At 41.2% G+C, this 24,004-nt stretch overlaps 1 protein-coding gene across 6 annotated transcripts in view; it reads left to right on the top strand.

Annotated features, from left to right (window-relative positions):
- THRB (thyroid hormone receptor beta) overlaps window positions 1–24,004 on the top strand; it is a 449,080-nt gene that overhangs the window by 359,828 nt on the left and 65,248 nt on the right. For all 6 annotated transcript variants that reach the window (XM_073677977.1, XM_073677980.1, XM_073677979.1 and 3 more), the window contains one exon: window positions 140–203. In XM_073677977.1, coding sequence (XP_073534078.1) covers window positions 185–203 — 19 coding nt within the window. In that variant the 5' untranslated portion in view covers window positions 140–184. The remainder of the gene's footprint in view (window positions 1–139; window positions 204–24,004) is intronic.

Raw genomic sequence — 24,004 nt, 5'->3', positions numbered from 1 at the left:
CGCCAAAAATCAGCAATGCAGCCACAAGCAAAATGAATATAAAAGATTCCTCTCATGATGATTTCCCCCTTCTATATTTAGTTAAAATACACGACAATCAGTAGAAAGTTTTTACTAATGAATTTTTTTCTGTCCTCAGGTTACTTGTGATGCTTAGAAGAATGCACAGATCCACCTATCCATAATGCCTAGCAGCATGTCAGGTATGTTCACCGCCTTTCCAATGCTTACATAGTAGTCTTGAGAAAAAAAGATTCTCAGGACCCTAATTAGTAGGTCCAGCATGACGTTATAATTGCGATGTGACGCATGGGAAATATCGTCTGGGGCTCAATAATCAATAGAAGCTTGAGGGATTCCAGCATGTAGGAGAAGGTTGGCTGGGCTCATGACCGGACCTGCGTACTGCTAATCTTTTTGCTCAACTCTATTTCATAATTCTTGTATTATTAATTACTAGAAGATTTTTTCTAGTTAGAACTAGTCTTGTCTTAGCAAATAAAATATTCCTATTATTGCCTAAAAAAGTAGCTTCATGTAAAGAATAAGTCTAGCTTATAAAAGATCTACAATTATAGTGTGTTATTATAGATGAGGGATTGAAACATTTTAAGTTTCACTGCAATTTACTGACTTCCATATTTTCATTCGAGTGCGATCCAACAAAACATCAGATCGCACTCGTACCAATGTAAGTCTATGGGGTTGTGAGTCTGTCCCAGGAAAAAATCGCACCCAATATTTGGATCGCACTCGGCCATGCAAGTCATTAGAACAGTATATTTTTAAAAAAATAAAAAACTCAAACTGCACTCAAAATGCATGTTCCAAATTATTATGCACAGCAGAGTTTTCAACCTTTTCATTTTAATAAAGAGCAAAAAATGGTAATTTTTGAAATTATAAGCATTAGCAGGTTATTACAAACTGAAATCAAACAGTTTTCAACTCAAAACTTTATTCTAGGTGATGTTACATTTGCACATAGGACCCCTTGTTCGAAAGGAGCTTCTGAACTCTCTCGTCCATTGAATTTGTCAGGTTTTGGATGATTTCTGCTTTAATTGTTTTGCATGAGGACAGAATACCCTCCCAGAGCTGTTGCTTAGATGTGAACTGCCTCCCGCCATCATAGACACTCCTTTTGATGATGCTCCAGAGGTTCTCAATGGGGTTGAGGACAGGGGAGCATGGGTGCCACACCATAAGTTTGTCCCCTTTTATGCCCATAGCAGCCAGAGATGCAGATGTGTTATGTGCAGCATGAGACGGGGCATTATCATTGAGTGCAGTTTGAGTTTTTTTTTTTTTAAATATACTGTTATCATAGGCAGTTTGTACAAAAACCTTTCAATTGTACTCTAATAGTTATTTGACTGGAAAATTACAATGACTGCTATTCATATAGGTAATTTGGGAAAATCGGAGAAAATATTATTTGCATAATAATTTGGAACACAGTGTACAGTCATGGCCAAAAGTATTGAGAATGAGACAAATAGTAATTTTTCCAAAGTTTACTGCTTCATTTTTTGTAATGGCAATTTGCATATACTCCTGAATGTCAAAGAGTGATCAGCTTAACAGCAATTACTGTACTTGCAACGTCAATATTTGCCCAGAAAATGAACTTTAACCCCCAAAACACATTTCAACATCATTGCAGTCCTGCCTTAAAAGGAGCAGCTAACATCGTTTTAGTGATTGATCCATTAACACAGGTGTGGGTGTTGATGAGGACAGCGCTGGCGATCAATCAGTCATGATTAAGTAAGAATGACATCACTGGACACTTTAAAAGGAGGCTGGTTCTTGGTATTATTGTTTCTCTTCAGTTAACTATGGTTATCTCTAAAGAAACACGTGCAGCCATCATTGCACTGCACAAAAATGGCCTAACAGGGAAGAGTATCGCAGCTACAAAGATTGCACCTCAGTCAACAATCTATCGCATCATCAAGAACTTCAAGGAGAGAGCTTCCATTGTTGTCAAAAAGGCTCCAGGGCGCCCAAGAAAGACCAGCAAGCGCCAGGACCTTATCTTAAAACTGTTTCAGCTGCGGGATGGGACTACCAGCAGTGCCGAGCTTGCTCAGGAATGGCAGCAGGCTGGTGTGAGTGCTTCTGCACGCACTGTGAGGCGGAGACTCTTTGAGCAAGGACTGGTTTCAAGGAAGGCAGCAAAGAAGCCACTTCTCTCCAGAAAAAACATCAGGGACCGACTGATATTCTGCAAAAGGTACAGGGAGTGGACTGCTGAGGACTGGGGCAAAGTCATTTTCTCTGATGAATCCCCTTTTCGATTGTTTGGGACATCTGGAAAACAGCTTATTCGGAGAAGAAGAGGTGAGCGCTACCACCAGTCTTGTCTCATGCCAACTGTAAAGCATCCTGAAACCATTCATGTGTGGGGTTGCTTCTCAGCCAAGGGAATCGGCTCACTCACAGTCTTGCCTAAAAACACAGCCATGAATAAAGAATGGTACCAGAATGTCCTCCAAGAGCAACTTCTCCCAACCGTCCAAGAGCAGTTTGGCGCCCAACAATGCCTTTTCCAGCATGATGGAGCACCTTGCCATAAAGCAAAAGTGATAACTAAATGGCTCATGGAACAAAACATAGAGATTTTGGGTCCATGGCCTGGAAACTCCCCAGATCTTAATCCCATTGAGAACTTGTGGTCAATCATCAAGAGACAGGTGGACAAACAAAAACCAACAAATTCTGGCAAAATGCAAGCATTGATTATGCAAGAATGGACTGCTATCAGTCGGGATTTGGTCCAAAAGTTGATTGAGAGCATGCCAGGGAGAATTACAGAGGTCTTGAAGAAGAAGGGGCAACACTGCAAATATTGACTTGCTGCATTAACTCATTCTAACTGTCAATATAACTTATTGGTACTCATAATATGATTGCAGTTATATTTCTGTATGTGATATAAACATCAGACAAACACTAATAAAAACCAGAGGCCAGCAGATCATGGGAAAATATCATTTTGGTGTCATTCTCAAAACTTTTGGCCATGACTGTATAAGATAGATAAAATACACATCGTATCGTGCTCGGACATTAGACTCTGGAAAGAAGTTCTAAGGGACTAGACACTTCCTAGCAATCTGTATTTTTACAGTGCAACTAGGCCCCTGTGAAATACCCAGGTTGCATATATGATATGTTTACGTCTGCTTTAAACATTATGGTCAGTATTTACTACCCAAAAGTTAAGTATGTGGTCAGCTGAACTCTGGACCAAGTCAATAATGAATGACTACATACTGTTTCACCTCCACTATTTTTATTCCATCACTATATGCGGCATGACAAATATAACCACGACAGCCATCATAAATAGCATTGAAAAAATGAATATATCTACACATAATAGTCTCTATATATTCTACATATTATTACTTTAACATTCACCTTTTTTTACGCCTTTTTTGTTTTTTAGTTTGTCTCTTCAGTTTTCCTGCTGGCCCTTTCTCCTGCTTAAAGCCTCAGTATAGAAATGAGAGGCGAGAGATGCAGCAGATCTGCCAGTGTTAAGAGAAAGATTTGTGTTTTATGGAGAGGATAGAAAAGGCAACTATATCACCTCTCTACCTCTGCTGTACAGTTATCTTTACAAATCATGATATGATGTTTTAAAGATTCTTCCGCTGTATGGGCCATCAGCGAGACTGAATACTTTGGACTTTTCCATTAAAAGCGAGGAACCTTTATAAACACGTTGCATTACTTATCTGGTACATTTCCTGATTTACAACCAGTATTATATCCTAGCATTGACAATTCTGCTATTTCCTATTGGAAATAGATGTTGGGACATATTTATTAATAGACAGTGCAAGCTTAGATGAGACATTTTTAGCAGCGCCACATTGATCATAGTGGTTCATGCTGTTTGATAAATTGGTGCATCTTTCGAATGTTGTCTCTAAGTTTTCACCACCTATTAATTGGCTAATTTGTGAATAAAAGATCACCTGGTTAAGCTTATCGGACAAAATCATAGCATCTTAGGGCTCGTGCACACGACTGTAAGAATCAAATGAATGTTATCCTTCGTTTTGACGGATAGCACTTGTCTCCATGTTATTCTATGGGGCTGTGCAAAAATCAAGGTTTTTTTTTTATTCTCCTCATCCGAGAAAATCGGATCATACTCTGATCACAGTTTGATCAGCATGTGATTAGCATAATTGTACCGATTTTCTCAGATTAGAGAAAATCGGTCGTGTGACCCCAGCCTTAGATAAGTTCTTTTGATGCAAAATAAAAACTCTGGTTGGCACATAAAAACAGTGCCAGGTGCATATAAGGCTGTGTGCCCACGATGCATTTTTCAAGCGTTTACGCTGCGGAAGTTCCGCAGCGTAAACGCTTGGTAAAGCTTCCCCCATGGTCTCCAATGCAATTCCGCACTTTCAATGCCCATGCTGCGGATTTTTCCGCAGCGTTTATGCTGCGCTCAAAAATCCGCAGCATGTCCATTAATTTTGCGGAAGCGCTGCGTTTTCGCCGCCATTGACTTGCATTAGAACGCGCCAATTCTGCAAGACTGCATCTGTACTTGCGTAATTGGCTCATTCTAATGTGCAGATGGTACCCAACTCTCCTCCACACCCAGGTACCATTAAAAGCTGTAAAAAAAAGAATAAAATAAAAAATAAAGATCATATTCACCTTCCGACGGCCCCCGGACTCCTTCCCTGTGCTGGCTGCCGACAGATGGCGCAGGACTGAAGGACCTGCGGTGACATCACAGTCATGTGACGGCAGGTCTTTCAGTACAGCGTACCGTGATCTTTTGGCAGCCAGGAACGAGTGCAGCAAGACTGCAGGGGCCATCGGAAGGTAAGTATAGGTTTATTTTTTTATTTTTAACCATTCTCTCGGGTCACACTATATAAATCCATGCTGTTTGCATGGATTTATATAGTGTGACCAAGTTGTCAAGCACTTTCCAAGTGATGCTAAAATCGCCTGGAAAGCGCTTGATAACCCGCATGCGGAAATGCATGTGAAGAACGCTTCACATCCGCATGTCCCTGGCAGGAAAACGCATGTACAATCTGCATGTACAATCCGCATGCGTTTTTTCTGCCAGGGAGATGCAGAAAAAAATCCTGAGCATTTCTGCATCGTGGGCACATAGCCTAAGACATTTTTTAGGCTACAGCTACATGGCGATTCTAGTTGAGCAACAGCAATTTTCAGACAGCTCACAGAACAAAAACATTTGTGCTATTTGTCTGCGACATGCAGAGCTGTAATTTGCCCTTTTTTTGGGACGATCTTAGTTGCAGGTCACAACATGATCTTATTGGCAATCAAGAGATGTTTTAATATATTAAAACATGAACATTGTGTCATTGCACTGTGACATAGCGGCTGTAATTGCGCCAAAGGAGTCTCTACAAAGTACTGACTTTAGGGGGGTGAATAGTTATGCACACTGAAGATTTCAGTTATTTTGTCTTATTTGTTGTTTGCTATACACTAAAAAGAAAACCAAATGTTCACAGTTGTAGGCATGTTCTTTACATGAACTGATGCAAACCCTCAAAATACAGTGAAATTCCACGTTATGAGCAGGTAGCAAAACACAAAAATGTCAAGGGGATGAATACTTTCGCAAGCCACTATATATACAGTTGTGCTCAAAAGTTTACATACCCCGGCAGAACTTTTCCTTTCTTTGGCTTGTTTCAGAGAATATGAATTAGAACAAAAAAACCTTTTCTCCACTCATGGTTATTGGTTGGGTGAAGCCATTTATTGTCAAACTACTGTGTTTTCTCTTTTTAAATCTTAATGACAACCAAAAACATCCAAATGACCCTGATCAAAAGTTCACACACCCCATTTCTTAATACCATGTATTGCCCTCTCTAACATCAATGACAGCTTGAAGTCTTTTGTGGTAGTTGTGGATGAGGTTCTTTAATTTCTCAGACGGTAAAGCTGCCCATTCTTCTTGGCAAAAAGCCTCCAGTTCCTGTAAATTCCTGGGCTGTCTAGCATGAACTGCGTGCTTGAGATCTCCCCAGAGTGGCTCAATGATATTGAGGTCAGGAGACTCAGATGGCCACTCCAGAACCGTCCCTTTGTTCAGCTGTAGCCAATGACAGGTCGACTTGGCCTTGTGTTTTGGATCGTTGTCATGTTGGAACGTCCAAGTACGTCCCATGTGCAGCTTCCGGGCTGATGAGTGCAAATTTGCCTCCAGTATTTGCTGATAACGTGCTGCATTCATCTTTCCTTCAACTTTTACCAAGTTTCCTGTGCCTTTGTAGCTTTCACATATCCCCTATATATCAGCAATCCACCTCCGTGCTTTACTGTAGGAATGGTGTTCCTTTAATCATAGGCCTTGTTGACCTCTCTGCAAATGTAACGTTTATGATTGTGGCCAAAAAGTTCAGCTTTGGTCTCATCGCTCCAAATTACCTTGTTCCAGAAGTTTTGAGGCTTGTCTCTGTGCTGTTTGGCGAGATACTTTGTGGCATTTCTGCAGTAATTTCTTCCTTCTGGCGACTCGACCATGCAGCCCATTTTTCTTCAAGTGCCTCCTTATTGTGCATCTTGAAACAGCCACACTGATAGTTTTCAGAGAGTCCTGAATTTCAGATGATGTTATTTGTGGGTTTTTCTTTGCATCACGAACAATTTTCCTGGCAGTTGTGGCCGAAATTTTTGTTGGTCTACCTGACCGTGGTTTGGTTTTTACAGAACCCCTGATTTTCCATTTGTTAATCACATTTTGAACGCTGCTGACTAACATTATCAATTCCTTGGATATTTTTTTGTATCCCTTTCCTGTGTTATACAGTTCAACTACCTTTTCCCATAGATCCGTTGACAATTCTTTTGCTTTCCCTATGACTCACAATCCAGAAACGTCAGTGGCTGGATGTAAGATGCAAGAGTCTGTCTGGATCCCAGAAACTCACTCAGCTTTTATGCACACACACTGATTACAAGCGAACAAGTCACAGGTGAGGATGTTACCTTTAGTAGCCATTCAAACCCATTTGTGTCAAATTCTGTGAATGTTATCAGGCCAAAATCACCAGGGTATGTAAACTTTTGATCAGGGTCATTTGGATGATTTTGGTTGTCATTAAGATTTAAAAAGAGAAAACACAGTAGTTGGACAATAAATGGCTTTACCCAACCAATAACCATGAGTGGAGAAAAAGTTTTTTTGTTATCATTCATATTCTGTGAAACAAGGCCAAAAAAGGAAAAATTCTGCCGGGGTATGTAAACTTTTGAGCACAACTGTATATAAAAAAGGATATGTATATATATATTTATATGTATATATATGTATATATATTTATATATTTAAAAATATGTATGTATATATTTATATATATGTGTGTGTTTTTTATATATACAGTACAGACCAAAAGTTTGGACACACCTTCTCATTTAAAGATTTTTCTGTATTTTCATGACTATGAAAATTGTACATTCACACTGAAGGCATCAAAACTATGAATTAACACATGTGGAATTATATACTTAACAAAAATTGTGAAACAACTGAAAATATGTCTTATATTCTAGGTTCTTCAAAGTAGCCACCTTTTACTTTGATGACTGCATTGCACACTCTTGGCATTCTCTTGATGAGTTTCAAGAGGTAGTCACCGGAAATGGTTTTCACTTCACATGTGTGCCCTGTCAGGTTTTATAAGTGGGATTTCTTGCCTGATAAATGGGGTTGGGACCATCAGTTGTGTTGTGCAGAAGTCAGGTGGATACACAGCTGATAGTCCTACTGAATAGACTGTTAGAATTTGCATTATGGCAAGAAAAAAGCAGCTAAGTAAAGAAAAACGAGTGGCCATCATTACTTCAAGAAATGAAGGTCAGTCAGTGCGAAAAATTGGGAAAACTTTGAAAGTGTCCCCAAGTGCAGTTGCAAAAACCATCAAGCGCTACAAAGAAACTGGCTCACATGAGGACCACCCCAGGAAAGGAAGACCAAGTGTCACCTCTGCTTCTGAGCATAAGTTTATCCGAGTCACCAGCCTCAGAAATCGCAGGTTAACAGCAGCTCAGATTAGAGACCAGGTAAATGCCACACAGAGTTCTAGCAGCAGACACATCTCTTCAACAACTGTTAAGAGGAGACTTTGTGCAGCAGGCCTTCATGGTAAAATAGCTGCTAAGAAACCACTGCTAAGGACAGGCAACAAGCAGAAGAGACTTGTTTGGGCTAAAGAACACAAGAAATGGACATTAGACCAGTGGAAATCTGTGCTTTGGTCTGATGAGTCCAAATTTGAGATCTTTGGTTCCAACCACCGTGTCTTTGTGCGACGCATAAAAGGTGAACAGATGGACTCTACATGCATGGTTCCCACCGTGAAGCATGGAGGAGGAGGTGTGATGGTGTGGGGGTGCTTTGCTTGTGACACTGTTGGGGATTTATTCAAAATTGAAGGCATACTGAACCAGCATGGCTACCACAGCATCTTGCAGCGGCATGCTATTCCATCCGGTTTGCGTTTAGTTGGGCCATCATTTATTTTCCAACAGGACAATGACCCCAAACACACCTCCAGACTGTGTAAGGGCTATTTGACCAAGAAGGAGAGTGATGGGTTGCTACGCCAGATGACCTGGCCTCCACATTCACCAGACCTGAACCCAATCGAGATGGTTTGGGGTGAGCTGGACCGCAGAGTGAAAGCAAAAGGGCCAACAAGTGCTAAGCATCTCTGAGAACTCCTTCAAGATTGTTGGAAGACCATTTCCGGTGACTACCTCTTGAAGCTCATCAAGAGAATGCCAAGAGTGTGCAAAGCAGTCATCAAAGCAAAAGGTGGTTACTTTGAAGAACCTAGAATATAAGACATATTTTCAGTTGTTTCACACTTTTTTGTTAAGTATATAATTCCACATGTGTTAATTCATAGTTTTGATGCCTTCAGTGTGAAAGTACAATTTTCATAGTCATGAAAATACAGAAAAATCTTTAAATGAGAAGGTGTGTCCAAACTTTTTTTGTTACTTTTTTAGCTCGTAAAAGAAAAGTCTGTGTGATTTGCCTTTTCCTCCAGTTTTAAAACCATAGAAATCTGGCATTGCCATCATTTGGCCTCATCTTTTGTGGTCTGAACACATTTGTGTTTACTTCTATATTTGTTGGTAACTTATTTGTCCTTTGGGTCCAGTGCAAAGGGTTAATAAAACCCACATTGATTGCCCTATAATAGACAGAATCATAATAAATTGTTAGTTGCGTCCATGTACATGGAGCATAAAGGGCCGTATTTGTCAATGTGGGTTCTATTTTATGTATTTTGTGATACTGTTACTTCGAGAACAGCAGAACTTACACAAATGTCAAAGTGAATGTTCCCTATCCTCATTCATTCTTTCTATGGTGTTTTGGAAACTTTTCACCTTAGTACAAGTTTATTAGGAGCAAAGCAGCACAGTATGTGCAGAACTGTTTGCCAATTAAAAGTTAGTTGTTTCCAATATCTCTTTCTGCTGAGGCTCAATATTATGCAAATTATTTACGCCATCTGGATGCTTTTGATGGCATACTATTAATTCCAGGTCCTCTTTCATATGATTACCCTAGCACCTAATCCAGAAAGATTCAGGTCACGTAAGGTGAGATGTGAATGTTAACATACCACGAGAATACCGCATGTAAGATTTATTGAAGTAGTGCATCCAGTAATGTGGTGTTATCTCTTACATATTGCTAATGTGTCTGTTGTTTAGGAAAGCATTAACTGTACTGTTTGCTGTCATTTGATGAAGGGAAACAGATTCACATTTCCTTTATTAAGCGCAGTTTCTAAAAAAAAAAATATTACAGCCTATGAACTTTTGTTACCTTTAAACCTTGAAAGCAGATCTGTCCCCAGATTTCACAATACACACTGAATAAATTAGTAAATAGATCTCTTACACCTGATGAGGCTATTGTACTTACTATGAAAATACATGTAAAATAACGGCACGATCCTGAAATAAAAGTCAGCAATTTTAAAAATATCTTCAGTGGGACTCTGAGTGTGGTCATTTTAATGTTAGGCACTAGGCAGGGAAATTTTCAAAAATGACTGCACAGCTATTATGAACTTTAAAGAAGTTGTGCACTACTTTAGATTAATCCCCCAATATATCCCCCCGGCACCCCTAAGCCTTTTTGTAAATACCTTCCGTTGCAGATAATGCCTTTGAGCGGTGCTATCGGTGGCTGCTCACAGGCATCACGTGACCCCGCGCTGACGTCACGACAAGTGAGGCGTGACTCAGCGCTGGGGTCGCCTCGGTGGCTGCTGGGTTGTAGGCCGGGTTGTTCCCAGCATCACACCCAGCATCCACTGCACGCTTTCCCAATGAATGGGGAGAGGCAGAGCGCGCAGTGGATGCTGGGTGTGACGCTTGGGGGTAACCCCGCCCACAGCCTGGCATCCACCTGGAACGTGGAAGACAAAGCCCCCCGGCTGCTGCCAGCACTTGTCGTGACATCAGCGGATGTCAGAGGCAGGGGTCCCATGATGCCTGTCAGCGGCCAGTGATAGCGCCGCTCACAGGCATCATCTGCAAAGTAAGATAATTACAAAAATCCTTAGGGGCCCCGGGGGTATACATTGGGGGGGGGGGGGTAATCTAAAGTACTGGACAACCCCTTTAGTTTCAAGTAACTACAACAGACTCATCAGGTCTAAGAGATCTGTTTTGTAATGTATGCAGGTGAATGTGCTAAGACATTTGTCTTCCATTTTGTAGGAAAGTGTTCAAGTATTGTAATATCTAGTTTAAATCATGAAAAAAATAGCATTTGGATCATTTATACAATAAGAAGCAATGAGCCCAACATATTTCAGGTCCCCTAAATTATGGATCATTATGTACTCCATTCATTGACCTCCCATTTACACATCTGTTTCTTGGTTTTCTTAAAGGGAAACTATCGGTAGAAAATGTTTAAATCAAGTTTTAATGTTAATTCTATATATTTTTTTAATCATATAACAAGCTGTATTAAAAATAAAAAATAGTAATGTTGCAATTTTCACACTTTACTCATGCTCAGACTCATACTTCTTGTTGTGAAGTGAGGGGAAGCAGGGTCAGCTGTGACATCACCTATTGTGAATATCAGCTGTGTATAAAGGGGGTAACCCATCACTGTCACCCTGTCTCTGCTGATAAGGAATGGCTGTAAACTGTTCCTGATAGGACAGAATATATAGTCTAAAAAAGCCTCAGGAGCCAGTCTGAAAATTGCAAGATTACTATTTTTTTTTTTAATAAAGATTGTGATACAAAAGAAAAAATTGTCAATTGTTTTTAAAGAATACATGTATCACAAAAACCTGTAGGTCATTTTCTGATGATAGCCTCCCTTTAAGTGATATGTCCATTTTTGCAACTTTTTTTTTTGTTATAAAGTACCTTACAATAATCTTGTCTAATGAAAATAAAAAATGAAACAAATTTGTAAAAAAAAACTATGATAGTTGAGCCTGTGCCCAGATAATCACTTGGTCTTTGAGGCTCCAATGATTGATAGCCCAACCGCATGGCCATCACGTGGTTGCAAAAAATTTTAGTACCAGCTGTTTATACACCGTGATGCTGCGATCAGCATAGAATTCCATTCTTGAGCCAATAGTGAATAAACTAGGCATCACAAAGCAGCAACGTCAGTGAAAAAAATGTCAATAGTTAGGATATAGTACCCAGGTCATTCTTTCTTCAAGCTTCATGTCTGAATACCAGAATACCTCTTTAAGAGGTGAATAATATGTTTCCAACAGAAGAACATCTTCAAGATTATTGAAAAGACGGACATCATTATTCCCTTCTAAGTTGCCTAAGTGCTAATGTTTTTTGGTGTAAATTATACATTCAGTCCGTGTCCTGTATATCTTTTTTGTCTGCCTTAAGGCACAATGGCATTATCGCTATCATACAAGACAGCAGAATAATTGCCTGGATAGAACTGTGCAACCCAAGCACACTATAATACTTTACATAATAACTGAACAGAAACTGTAAGTTTAGTAAAGAAAGATGACTTCAGCTAAGTGCTTTCAGAATGTTCTGAAATATTAAAGCAAAGATAGGATGAATAGCTTTGAAATGCAGGGATATTGAGCTCAACAACAATGATATTGGAGCCAGGTGAACTAAACAGATGTTTTTAGAATTAATCTGTAGTCCTCTCCAAAGATATGTTCAGCTAGCGGAGATTATTCTTCAACAATGAATGTTTGTTTCTATCCTTTTAAATTTGGGGCAGATTGCCAAATTGGATGGACAGTAAATAGTTGGAAATGAAAGCCATACCTTGCATCTCGGTGGCTCAGTGGTTAGCACTGTTTCTTTGCAACGCTGGGGTCCTGGGTCCAAATCTCACCAAGGACAGCTTGTATGTTCTCCCTGTGTGTGTGAGGGTTTCCTCTTGGTACTTTGGTTTCCTCCCACACTCCAAAGACATACTGTTAGGTGTCAGTCTGTTGCTGGATTTGAAATGGGTCTAGATCCTTCTGTGGTTTCCCATTTCAGTCCAGCCAGGTCTGATGCTGCTCAGTATCATCATCAGCCCCAACGCCTAGCTGGTCCACAAGATGTACAGATTGTCTCCTGGGTATTTGTGCCTAGCAATGTTAAGCATAGGTTGCGGAGGGAGACAGGGCTTTTGGAGTCTTAGTCCAGGATTCGCCGCACTGAGCATGCCCGTGACCTGGCGGATTGTGATTGGTGGTTTGGCACCCACCTGACCCGGTGACCTGGTACTGCCTGATTGGTCCACTGGTGGCGTCACCAATGGCGCGTCGGTGGGCAGGGCTTAGTTTTTAAAAGGCCCGCTCACAAACATGGCGGCGCGCTCTGATCATTGAGCAGTGATGCTGATGTGTGGACGACTGTGTTCCACGTAGCGTCCATAGGCAGGTGTAGTGGAAATAGGCTGGCTAGTGGAAATAGGCAGGTAGCTCCGTCTTGCAGTCTGGCTCTGCCATAGGGGTTGCCTAACACTCCGAGCAGCCTGCAGACGCCCTGTCCACGGCTATCGCCTGTCAGCCACATGGAGTAATACCCTGCAGTCCGCTAGCACGCCGGCTGGAGGCACGTGTACCCGTCTGCGTAGTCACACACGCATCCTAGCGCCGCCATTGTAGTCCCTGTGCTGTAACAGGACTACAGATAGTTTTTCTCCGCCTATCTCTCGTGCTGCTAACGGAGTACGTATTTCTATACCCGTTCCAGTGTGCAATAACACGGAAGGGTTTATCATTTTAGTTGGTTGCTTTCCTTTTCACCCGGAAAGTGTTCGGCAGCAGTCCATCAGGCTGCATCGCGGACCCCGGGGTCGGTTGCTTTCCATTATAATAAAGTTGTCTGTAACCCCCCTCCTAACAGTATCAGAGCGCCAGGGTCTTGCTGAACATGGCCGACAACCAGCAACTGGAGCGTTACATACAGCAACTGGACACCAGACTTAGGGTTCTAGAACAAGCTCCAGCCGCTGAAGCTGCAGTAGCTACCCAGGCGGCTTCGCAAGCAGCCAAACTGGTTAACTTGGCTGCTATAAATGCTGTGACAGCTGCAACTGCCCCATTACCCCGTTTTGCTCTCCCGGAAAAATTTTCTGGGGACAGTAAATCCTGCAGGGGTTTTATTAATTTATGCTCCATTCACTTGGAGATGATGGAGGCACGGTTCCCCTCCGAAAGAGCCAAAGTGGGATATGTCATCTCGTTACTCTCCCACAGAGCTCTGGAGTGGGCTACTCCCCTATGGGAGCGCAATGACCCGGTAGTGACTAATGCGGGTCTTTTCCTTAGGACCCTAAAAGTGTATTCCTAGGTCCTCAGGTCACGCATGATATGGCTCTTAAGCTTCTTGCATTGATCCAGGGTTCGGCTACCGCCAGCCTCTATGCCATCCAGTTTAGAACCCTAGCGGCTGAACTGGATTGGTCTGAGCGGTCTCTTATCCCGTTGTTCTGGAAGGGTCTGGCTGGGCATATTAAAAATGCTCTATCTACCAGAGAGATTCCAACCTCCCTGGAGGAGTTAATCTCTCTTGCTAACTGAACTGATTTGCGTCATGCAGAACACAAATTAGAACTGGAGGTCCCCAGACCCCAGTGTCGGTTGGCACCGTCCTTCTCTAGACCCGTTTCCAAACCCGCGACTCCTGATCCGGAGCCTGAGGCTATGGATATATCCTGGACAGAGTCTAGTCCCTCTCGTTCCCGACCTGCACATCTCTTGGAGTACCCTGTTAATAAGGGTTCCAAGCAGTCGGGAAAACGAGTAGGTCTTACCACCGTTGGAGGAGGTGTGTTAGATTCGGGGGCTTCTTCCTCCAGATTATTGTATAAGGTGAAATTGTCCTTTGGTACATCTGCAGTTACTGCCAAGGCGTGGGTGGACTCTGGTGCTGATGGCAATTTTTTGTCATTTACGTTTGCCCAGAGGCACGCCATCCCTATGGAATTACTGCCAAGACCCATGAACATTAGAGTAATCAATGGTTCACTCCTGGACACGCAAATCACCCACCAGTCGATTCCCCTTTCCATGTCTTTTCCTCAGGGCCACCGGGAGGTTATCTCCTTTCTCATTATTCCCGGTGGATTAGATGAGGTGTTATTGGGTCTCCCCTGGTTACGTTGTCATAATCCACACATTGACTGGAATACGGGGAGAATTTCTTCCTGGAGTGAGAATTGTGTGTCTCAGTGTATGGTTACTGTCACCCGGAGGGTAGTTTCTGATCCCTCTACCGTTGTGGCTTCCGGTACAGATTCTTTGTCTGTCCCCAAGACCCGGGTATTGTCAGACTATGTCAAAAGTAACTCTCAGGTAGAGAGGGTGGCTCCAGTGTCCTCTAACCAGGTTCCGTCGGGGAGGACGTTTGTTTCCCCTGATCTACAGAATATGGTGCTCTCCTGGGCTCATGCCCCTAAGATCGGAGCTCATCTGGGGGTCAAACGTACCACTAAGTCCCTTCAACGGTCCTATTGGTGGCCCCGGTGGTGCCAGGATGTCAAGGACTTTGTTCTCGCGTGTCCCGTCTGTGCGAGAGATAAATCTTTCCGCCAAAGTCAGGCTGGTCTTCCCCATCTGTCACCCGTGATGGACTCCACACATAGAGAGTCGGTTGTCACTTCTCGTCGTCCTGCCCCCGTATTCTATCCGGACGACAGAGTGTGGCTCACGGCTCGCAATACTAAAGTACGTGGGGAGTCTGCTAAGTTTGCTCCCCGCTTTAAAAAAGGGTACCCTGTAGAGGTCACGGTTCTGTGAATCCTCTCTGTGACCCTGTGGACCAAATTCGTGCCCCCCTGCTCAGGCAGGAAAATGAGCGTCAAGTGGAGGGGGATGATGTTAGGTGTCAGTCTGTTGCTGGATTCGAAATGGGTCCAGAGCCTTCTGTGGTCTCCCATTTCAGTCCAGCCAGGGCTGATGCTGCTCAGCATTAGTCATCAGCCCCAACGCCTAGCTGGTCCACGAGAAGTACAGATTGTCTCCTGGGTATTTGTGCCTAGCAATGTTAAGCATAGGTTGCGGAGGGAGACAGGGCTTTTGGAGTCTAAGTCCTGGATTCGCCGCACTGAGCATGCCCGTGACCTGGCGGATCGTGATTGGTGGTTTGGCACCCACCTTACCCGGTGACCTGGCACCGCCTGATTGGTCCACGGGTGGCGTCAGCAATGGCGCGTCGGTGGGCAGGGCATAGTTTTTAAAAGGCCCGCTCACAAACATGGCGGCGCGCTCTGATCATTGAGCAGTGATGCTGATGTGTGGACGACTGTGTTCCACGTAGCGTCCATAGGCAGGTGTAGTGGAAATAGGCTGGCTAGTGGAAATAGGCAGGTAGCTCCGTCTTGCAGTCTGGCTGTGCCATAGGGGTCGCCTAACACCCCGAGCAGCCTGCAGACTCCCTGTCCACGGCTATCATCTGTCAGCCACGTGGAGTAATAACCTGCAGCCCGGTAGCACGCCGGCTGGAGGCACGTGTACCCGTCTGCGTAGTCACACACACATCCTAGCGCTGCCTTTGTAGTCCCTGTGCTGTAACAGGACTACAGATAGTTTTTCTCCGCCTATCTCTCATGCTGCTAACGGAGATAGTGCGTATTTCTATACCCGTTCCAGTGTGCAGTAACACGGAAGGGTTTATCATATAAGTTGGTTGCTTTCCTTTTCACCCGGAAAGTGTTCGGCAGCAGTCCACCAGGCTGCATCGCGGACCCCGGGGTCGGTTGCGTTCCATTATAATAAAGTTGTCTGCAACCGCCCTCCTAACACATACTGATGGGGAATCTAGATTGTGATGGCACTATTTAAGCAAAAATATAAGTGAATAATAATAAATACCTTGAATCTTGCAGAGTAGAATAAATAGTGGAAACTTGAAAGTGTACAATAAAGTGGTTGTGAAGTATTAAAAAAACTTGATTACTTTCTTCAAGGATCAGCACCACATCTGTTTATATTGCAGCTTAACTCAATAAATTGTGAAATGAGCTTATCTAAAGTGTTAATGGAATTATAATTAAAGGGGCTGTCTTTACATTGGGGATGACGTTTCCATTGAATAAGATAAACACCATGCATCCCCATGGATCAACAGAAATCTGTATGAGGTGGAACATGGAAGCCCCATACACTGTTTATTGGTACTGCACCTTATTCACTTCAATAGGAGATAGGGTGCCAAACCTCATAGCAGATGCTAAATGATATAGGGGACTGCTATGTTTTGCCCCATATCCAGCAACCGCCGGAGCAGATATCAGCTGATCAGTGACGCATATCAGACATCAAACAATCTCATATTGTTGACCTTTCCTATGAATAGCACATGAATTGTTTAGTCCTAGTCCCAGTCAACCCCATTTAATCAGTGGAAATCCTTCAAACCCAAGAGACCTACAGTACAGACAAAAAGTTTGGACACACCTTCTCATTTAAAGATTTTTCTGTATTTCATGACTTTGAAAATGAAAATTGTACTTTCTCACTGAAGGCATCAAAACTATGAATCAACACATGTGGAATTATATACTTAACAAAAAAGTGTGAAACGACTGAAAATATGTCTTATATTCTAGGTTCTTCAAAGTAGCCACCTTTTGCTTTGATGACTGCTTTGCACACTCTTGGCATTCTCTTGATGAGCTTCAAGAGGTAGTCACCGGAAATGGTTTTCACTTCACAGGTGTGCCCTGTCAGGTTTAATAAGTGGGATTTCTTGCCTTATGAATGGGGTTGGGACCATCAGTTGTGTTGTGCAGAAGTCAAGTGGATACACAGCTGATAGTCCTACTGAATAGACTGTTAGAATTTGTATTATGGCAAGAAAAAAGCAACTAAGTAAAGAAAAACGAGTGGCCATCATTACTTTAAGAAATGAAGGTCAGTCAGTGCGAACAATTGGGAAAACTTTGAAAGTGTCCCCAAGTGCAGTTGCAAAAACCATCAAGCGCTACAAAGAAACTGGCCCACATGAGGACCGCCCCAGGAAAGGAAGACCAAGAGTCACCTCTGCTTCTGAGGATAAGTTTATCCGAGTCACCAGCCTCAGAAATCGCAGGTTAACAGCAGCTCAGATTAGAGACCAGGTCAATGCCACACAGAGTTCTAGCAGTAGACACATCTCTACAACAACTGTTAAGAGGAGACTTTGTGCAGCAGGCCTTCATGGTAAAATAGCTGCTAGGAAAACACTGCTAAGGACAGGCAACAAGCCGAAGAGACTTGTTTGGGCTAAAGAACACAAGGAATGGACATTAGACCAGTGGAAATCTGTGCTTTGGTCTGATGAGTCCAAATTTGAGATCTTTGGTTCCAACCACTGTGTCTTTGTGCGACAAAGAACAGGTGAACGGATGGACCCTAAATGCCTGGTTCCCACTGTGAAGCATGGAGGAGGAGGTGTGATGGTGTGGGGGTGCTTTACTGGTGACACTGTTGGGGAGTTATTCAAAATTAAAGGCATACTGAACCAGCATGGCTACCACAGCATCTTGCAGCGGCATGCTATTCCATCCGGTTTGCTTTTATTTGGACCATCATTTATTTTTCAACAGTACAATGACCCCAAACACACCTCCAGGCTGTGTAAGGGCTATTTGACCAAGAAGGAGAGTGATGGGGTGCTACGCCAGATGACCTGGCCTCCACAGTCACCAGACCTGAACCCAATCGAGATGGTTTGGGGTGAGCTGGACTGCAGAGTGAAGGCAAAAGGGCCAACAAGTACTAAGCATCTCTGGGAACTCCTTCAAGATTGTTGGAAGACCATTTCCGGTGACTACCTCTTGAAGCTCATCAAGAGAATGCCAAGAGTGTGCAAAGCAGTCATCAAAGCAAAAGGTGGCTACTTTGAAGAACCTAGAATATAAGACATATTTTCAGTTGTTTCACACTTTTTTGTTAAGTATATAATTCCACATGTGTTAATTCATAGTTTTGATGCCTTCAGTGTGAATGTACAATTTTCATAGTCATGAAAATACAGAAAATTCTTTAAATGAGAAGGTGTGTCCAAACTTTTTGTCTGTACTGTATACAAATAAATAAATGTATGATAAGGTTTTTTTGAACCTAATTAAGATGTCCATACACATTAGATTAATGTCGGCTTAATCTATTTCGGACGCACTGAAAGACCATCCAATGTGTAGGGTGGTGTCCCAAGTCTCCCTCAACAGGAGTTGTCGAGGGGAAAAAAATCCAGCATCCAACATGCCCTCTACTTTGTTTTCACAGGCGATAAGCTGCTACTTGAGGTTACTTGCGATGGCTTATTCCTGTCTTTCCATCAAGAGCACATGTATGCTCGGCCAAGCTGATCTTGCATGTGTATGGGGGATTGTAGAAAGTGCTGTCACACAACGAGTATTGAGCCAACTCCTCTGGTGTATGGCCGCATGTAGGCTTACACTAAGCATTGTTCTGTCCAGTATGACAAAGGATTCGATAATATTTATTTCCAAACAGGTATAAATCATGATGTGCAGTTGTAATAAAGTAACTTTTGTTCCATATAATGTATGTTAGGAGTATATATTTCTATATGAAGAAAGGAAACAAATGGATACTATAACAAATCAAAAGCTTTCTACAGGGAAACATATGCCCTATTTTGCGGTATTGCTGAAAGTAATCCAGCTGTGTTATATACAGCGGCATATGCTCGGCTGTATATTGGCAAGCAAGATTGTTAAGAAAGAACCATAAAGAACTTAAAATAAGTTATAATTAGGTTAAGAAGAAACTCTGTGAAGTGTAACTCAGGCAATATAAAGGGATCACTTAACTTTATCTTTATGATGACAGCTTTTATTTTTAGTTTCTAGTGATTTTTTTCATTAGTATATTTAACATTAAACATTAATCTGGCGTTGTTAGGTCAGTTTTAATTTGTCAGATACAGGTTTTGTTGGTTACTTTTTACAACATATTTCTTTGCCTACTTCATAGTATTTTGTCTATAAAGTGGGAAATCTGAAATTTTATGTGTGCTAGCGGACAATCACCAGTAAAAAAGTAATTATGTGCAAGTCAGAAAGAGCTGATGGCTGAGCCAGTTACCAAGAATGTCACACTTAGGTGAAGGAGGTGTCAGCCAGGTCACTATCTGGTAAGAACAGTCACACCAGGCTGAATCCTCAATGTTTTAAGTTGTCAGAGCCTAAATGTTATTCACGACCAGCCCCGACCTGAGAGACCTTAAATGATCATAGTGTAAAAGCGCATATATTGCTGCTGCATGCCTTCAAAATCTCTGTCTTCTGAAGACAACTGTGAAGACAACTTGTAGACCAGCAGTGCAGAATATGTACTATGCTTGTCAGGATTATTGGAATGGACAAAGGGTAATGGAAGCAAATAACAAAGTTTTTTAAGGAAACAAAGATATTTTTGGTCAAAATATCACAATTGAGCAATTTTTTAAACATGACAAGAACATGTCCCAAAATATCGCTTAGTAGAACTGAAGAACAATTGACCAAATGGGACCTGAAGATGAGGTTTCATTCAAAGTTCCCGTTTGACAGATTTACTGAAGACAACACAATTTGCTGGGAGTACTGGGAATCAATGAACTTAAAACCTAAGAGAAAGTGCCACACAATTCACCTGGATCATACGTAAATGAGACAAGCTTTCAATTAAGGCAGATGGAAATTAATAGGCAAACTGATAATCATGGCATTGGCTGTATAGTGGAAGAAAAGAGAGGTAACTGAATTCATTGTGGTGTTTTCAGAATCATGCCGTCCGTGATGAATTGCAGCAAATACTATTTTTGTCTACTAAGACAAAGGCATAGGTTTTTATGGACGGGTAGTGTTTAGTAGAGGAAAGCTTCAATTTCTAAAGCAATGATATTTATTTTAGCTATATAAACACAATGTTAAGAAAATGCCAAATGGGTTAAAGAAACAGATTTCTTATTTTGTGTTAAATAGCAATACTAAGCAGAGTGAGGGCCATAATGGATATTGGATATTAAGAATATTTGTGGTTTTTTTACTGTAAGTCCAAAAAGTCCTAACTTTAACTTTAGAATAAGAAAAGACATAGATTTTAGATCATATTTAAGACTTGAATTTAAAAAAAAAACAATAAAAACACATAACTGTAGACAATATGTATAATTCTGTTACTTTACTGTATATCCATCACATGACACCTAACTAGTTCTGTTGATGAAAGATGCAGATTAGTTAATATATAACCTGCAAGATTTTGAAATAACAAACGTTATAATATAAAAAGCATTAAACCCCCTGAGGAAGTGTTCATTGCGAAACACAAATTAAGATTTCATCTGTCTGTTTGCATTTTGAAACTTTCTTACTATGGGTATGTAGTATTTAGTACTAGATGTGCTATACTTGTGTACATGTGGATTGGTATTATTTACACTATGTACTGCATTGCAAATTTTATACCCATGCCCAACACTGAGCAATAAATAGTTAATAGTGTAATGTTAACGCAATTGGCAAACAGATTTTTAGATTAGCAATCAGTCATTTTCACATTTGCTTGGATATACAGCTCTGGCAAAAATTAAGAGACCACAGAACAGTTTTCTATTGGAAAGAATGGAAAGACTGGTGGAAAGCATGCCAAGATGCATGAAAGATGTGATTAAAAATCATGGTTATTCCACCAAATATTGATTTCTGAACTGTTCCGGAGTTAAAACATGAGTAATTTGAGGTCTGAAAGCACTGTTTCTTTTTTAGTATTTTGACGCTTTATCATTTGCTGCAAATAAATACAACATTTTTAGCTTAGAATTTCGGAGACATGTTGTCAGTAGTTTATAGAATAAAACAACAATGTACATTTTACTCAAAAATATATCTATAAAGAGAAAAAACAGAGAAAATAAAAATTTTGCAGTGGTCTCTTAATTTTTGCCAGAGCTGTATATATGCTGTACGTGTATCAATCTGTAACTGGAATTCAGTTATTGACGTGACACTCAGATCTGTAGAACTATGTAATCACTGATTTTCCCACTATTTCATTCAGCTTGGGTAATACTTTTTATTAATTAATAGTAATTATACCAAACTTTTAATGTTGTTTTTCGCAGTTGCACTACTGCCTAGATTTCCGAGCCAGTTATTTCCTGTTTATACACAGTCCATATGCATTGCATACATCTCAGTCTATTGTGTGTGCTTCTCATTTACAATGTATAGAAATGAAGCTGTTCTGATGCACCTTTTCCTGTAAAATTACATATGTGTCGTTTCTGAGCAAGAATATTGTTTCAGAAACCATGCATTGCCCTTTTCTAAAGGCACTTATCAGCAGGTGCGACAGACATAGTGTGTTTGCATCTGAGGACACTCAAGGAGGGATTAAGTATTTTGGATGGCTGTCACCTCATAAAAAAGTTAAACTGGTTTTAAGCGCTGTGCTTCTTTAGAATTAGCTGTTATTTACCTCAGAATGCCTTCTTCTGACAGATGCTCCCTGATTACAGCCTTAAACTCTAACTCAGCCTCAGGCAACAAGATGCTCCATTACCATATATTAATTCTTGTTGCGTGCTAGGCCATAGAGCAAATAGTATTATAGGTAAATTTCCTTATTTCTCATAGTTCTCTTACTGCCCCATTGCAAATATGTTGATAGCTATATACCTATAAAGATGTGTTGTATAAATTATCAAAATCAAGTTTAGCTTTTATTAATGTTTTAACTATTATGTGGAAATAAGTGGAAATTTGCTGCTTAGTCCGGTGTTTCGTAAAGAAGTTTCTTGGAAACACTGGGGCTCATTGGTTTTTGGTTCGAAGTTTCCCATAATACGGGAACAACAAGACCTGTTATTTTACACTGCAGAAGGCAATCTAATCTCAGTCAGAATGGAAAGTAATCAACATTATCAATCAAGTTACGGTAATGGGCTTGTATGGTACAATGTTTTACCCTCCCATATATCCAAGCTTCTTTGAAGCAGAAATGGGAATGGAGACTCCCTGGAGAGGGGAACATTTTTTATGAGTTTTCCTATAGTAATACGTTTGGGAATCATCAGCCTAGACATTGCTAATCTGTGGTGAGTAGGTGGTAGGTAACACACAGGAGGGAAAATTTTACTCGGGCTTTCCATATAGTATAAGAGGTTGGGAATTATTGCTATACCTTCTAGTGGTCTTTTTTCGTCAGTCTGCAGAAAGGCAAGGATGTGAATCCTTTTTGAAGGTGAACTTACTCAAATCTAAATTTTCCTTATCTCGATTGAGTGAGATATCAGCAGACATCAACTGATATGAGCTTTCCTGCTCTTCTGTTCTCTAGTTCCACTTTCCTAACTAGTTGGTTTACAATATGTACAAGTTTTGTCTACATGGGTCAAACATATCTCTAACAGTCCAAGTAACTGATTTTATATAACCTGGCGTCACACATTTCCCAGAAACCAATAAGTCATTACCTCTCAGCTTCAGCCTACCCAAAGTTACTTCCAACCCAATATTCTATACTGATACTGTGCTCTCACACTTTTCATTGCTCATTTGCTTCCTTAAAATGTTAGACCATGTAATTATTCCAGATTAAAATTATCTTTTGGTCCATTGTGGGTGCCTACTGGACAACTGGGCTGTCATATACTGTTTGTAATCTTTTTGTAGACTTACAATACATCAAAGGAGTTATCCATTTCTGTTCTGAGTGCAGGTGTCATACAGCCAAAGTAGAGGAATGGACGATCATGGAATGGAATCTACTGGAATAGGAGCCACTCGTTTAGAAATCTTCTTTATTCTGTCTCATAGAGGGGTCCCAAGTAGGGGATAAGTGTAAGTAGGGGACCCATCCTCTTTGATGACTATATGGGCTAATAGGACTTATTGACCGGGCCTGCTTTATGAGACAACCCCTTTATAACACACATATCATTTCTCATGAGATGTACATTTTATAATTATTTCTGATGAAATTTATTTTCTGAAATCTTTTCTATAGAGTTATTTTTTAAAAAAAATGACTGACTATCCAAATTGCTCCCCTGACAAGCTAAAACAATTCAGGTAATAGAGGAGAACAGTTGAGAGGAAATCACATCTTCTAGGTCCTTTCAACAAGAATGAAGATACAAACAGAGAAGGACTATGCAGTGTGCCAATGACAGCCCCTCTCCATTCTCTGGGTACAGTTGAAAAGATACAAGAACTTTGATTTCCATGTGTCAGTGTATCCCAATTACAAGAATTGCAGCACTTGTATGCGGAATGCTTTTCATGGGGTGAAGGAGGGATGATGGCTGGCAATACATTTATAGTCCTGTACAAAAAAGCAATTACACAGTAACTGACTAACCCACTAGCCCCTGCTGTGTCTTTCAGTTGATGTAAAATTTGATAAGATGTTTGTTTGAGATGTAGTAAACCTGCTGACTTAAAATTCTGACCAAAATGTTTGCTCCTCGTCTACTGTAGCAATCTGATATT

Source organism: Phyllobates terribilis, unplaced genomic scaffold (assembly GCF_046119375.1).
Source record: "Phyllobates terribilis strain yellow unplaced genomic scaffold, ASM4611937v1 Scaffold_4__5_contigs__length_816908805, whole genome shotgun sequence".
Taxonomy (NCBI): domain Eukaryota; kingdom Metazoa; phylum Chordata; class Amphibia; order Anura; family Dendrobatidae; genus Phyllobates; species Phyllobates terribilis.
This window is presented reverse-complemented; position numbering and strand designations above follow the sequence as displayed.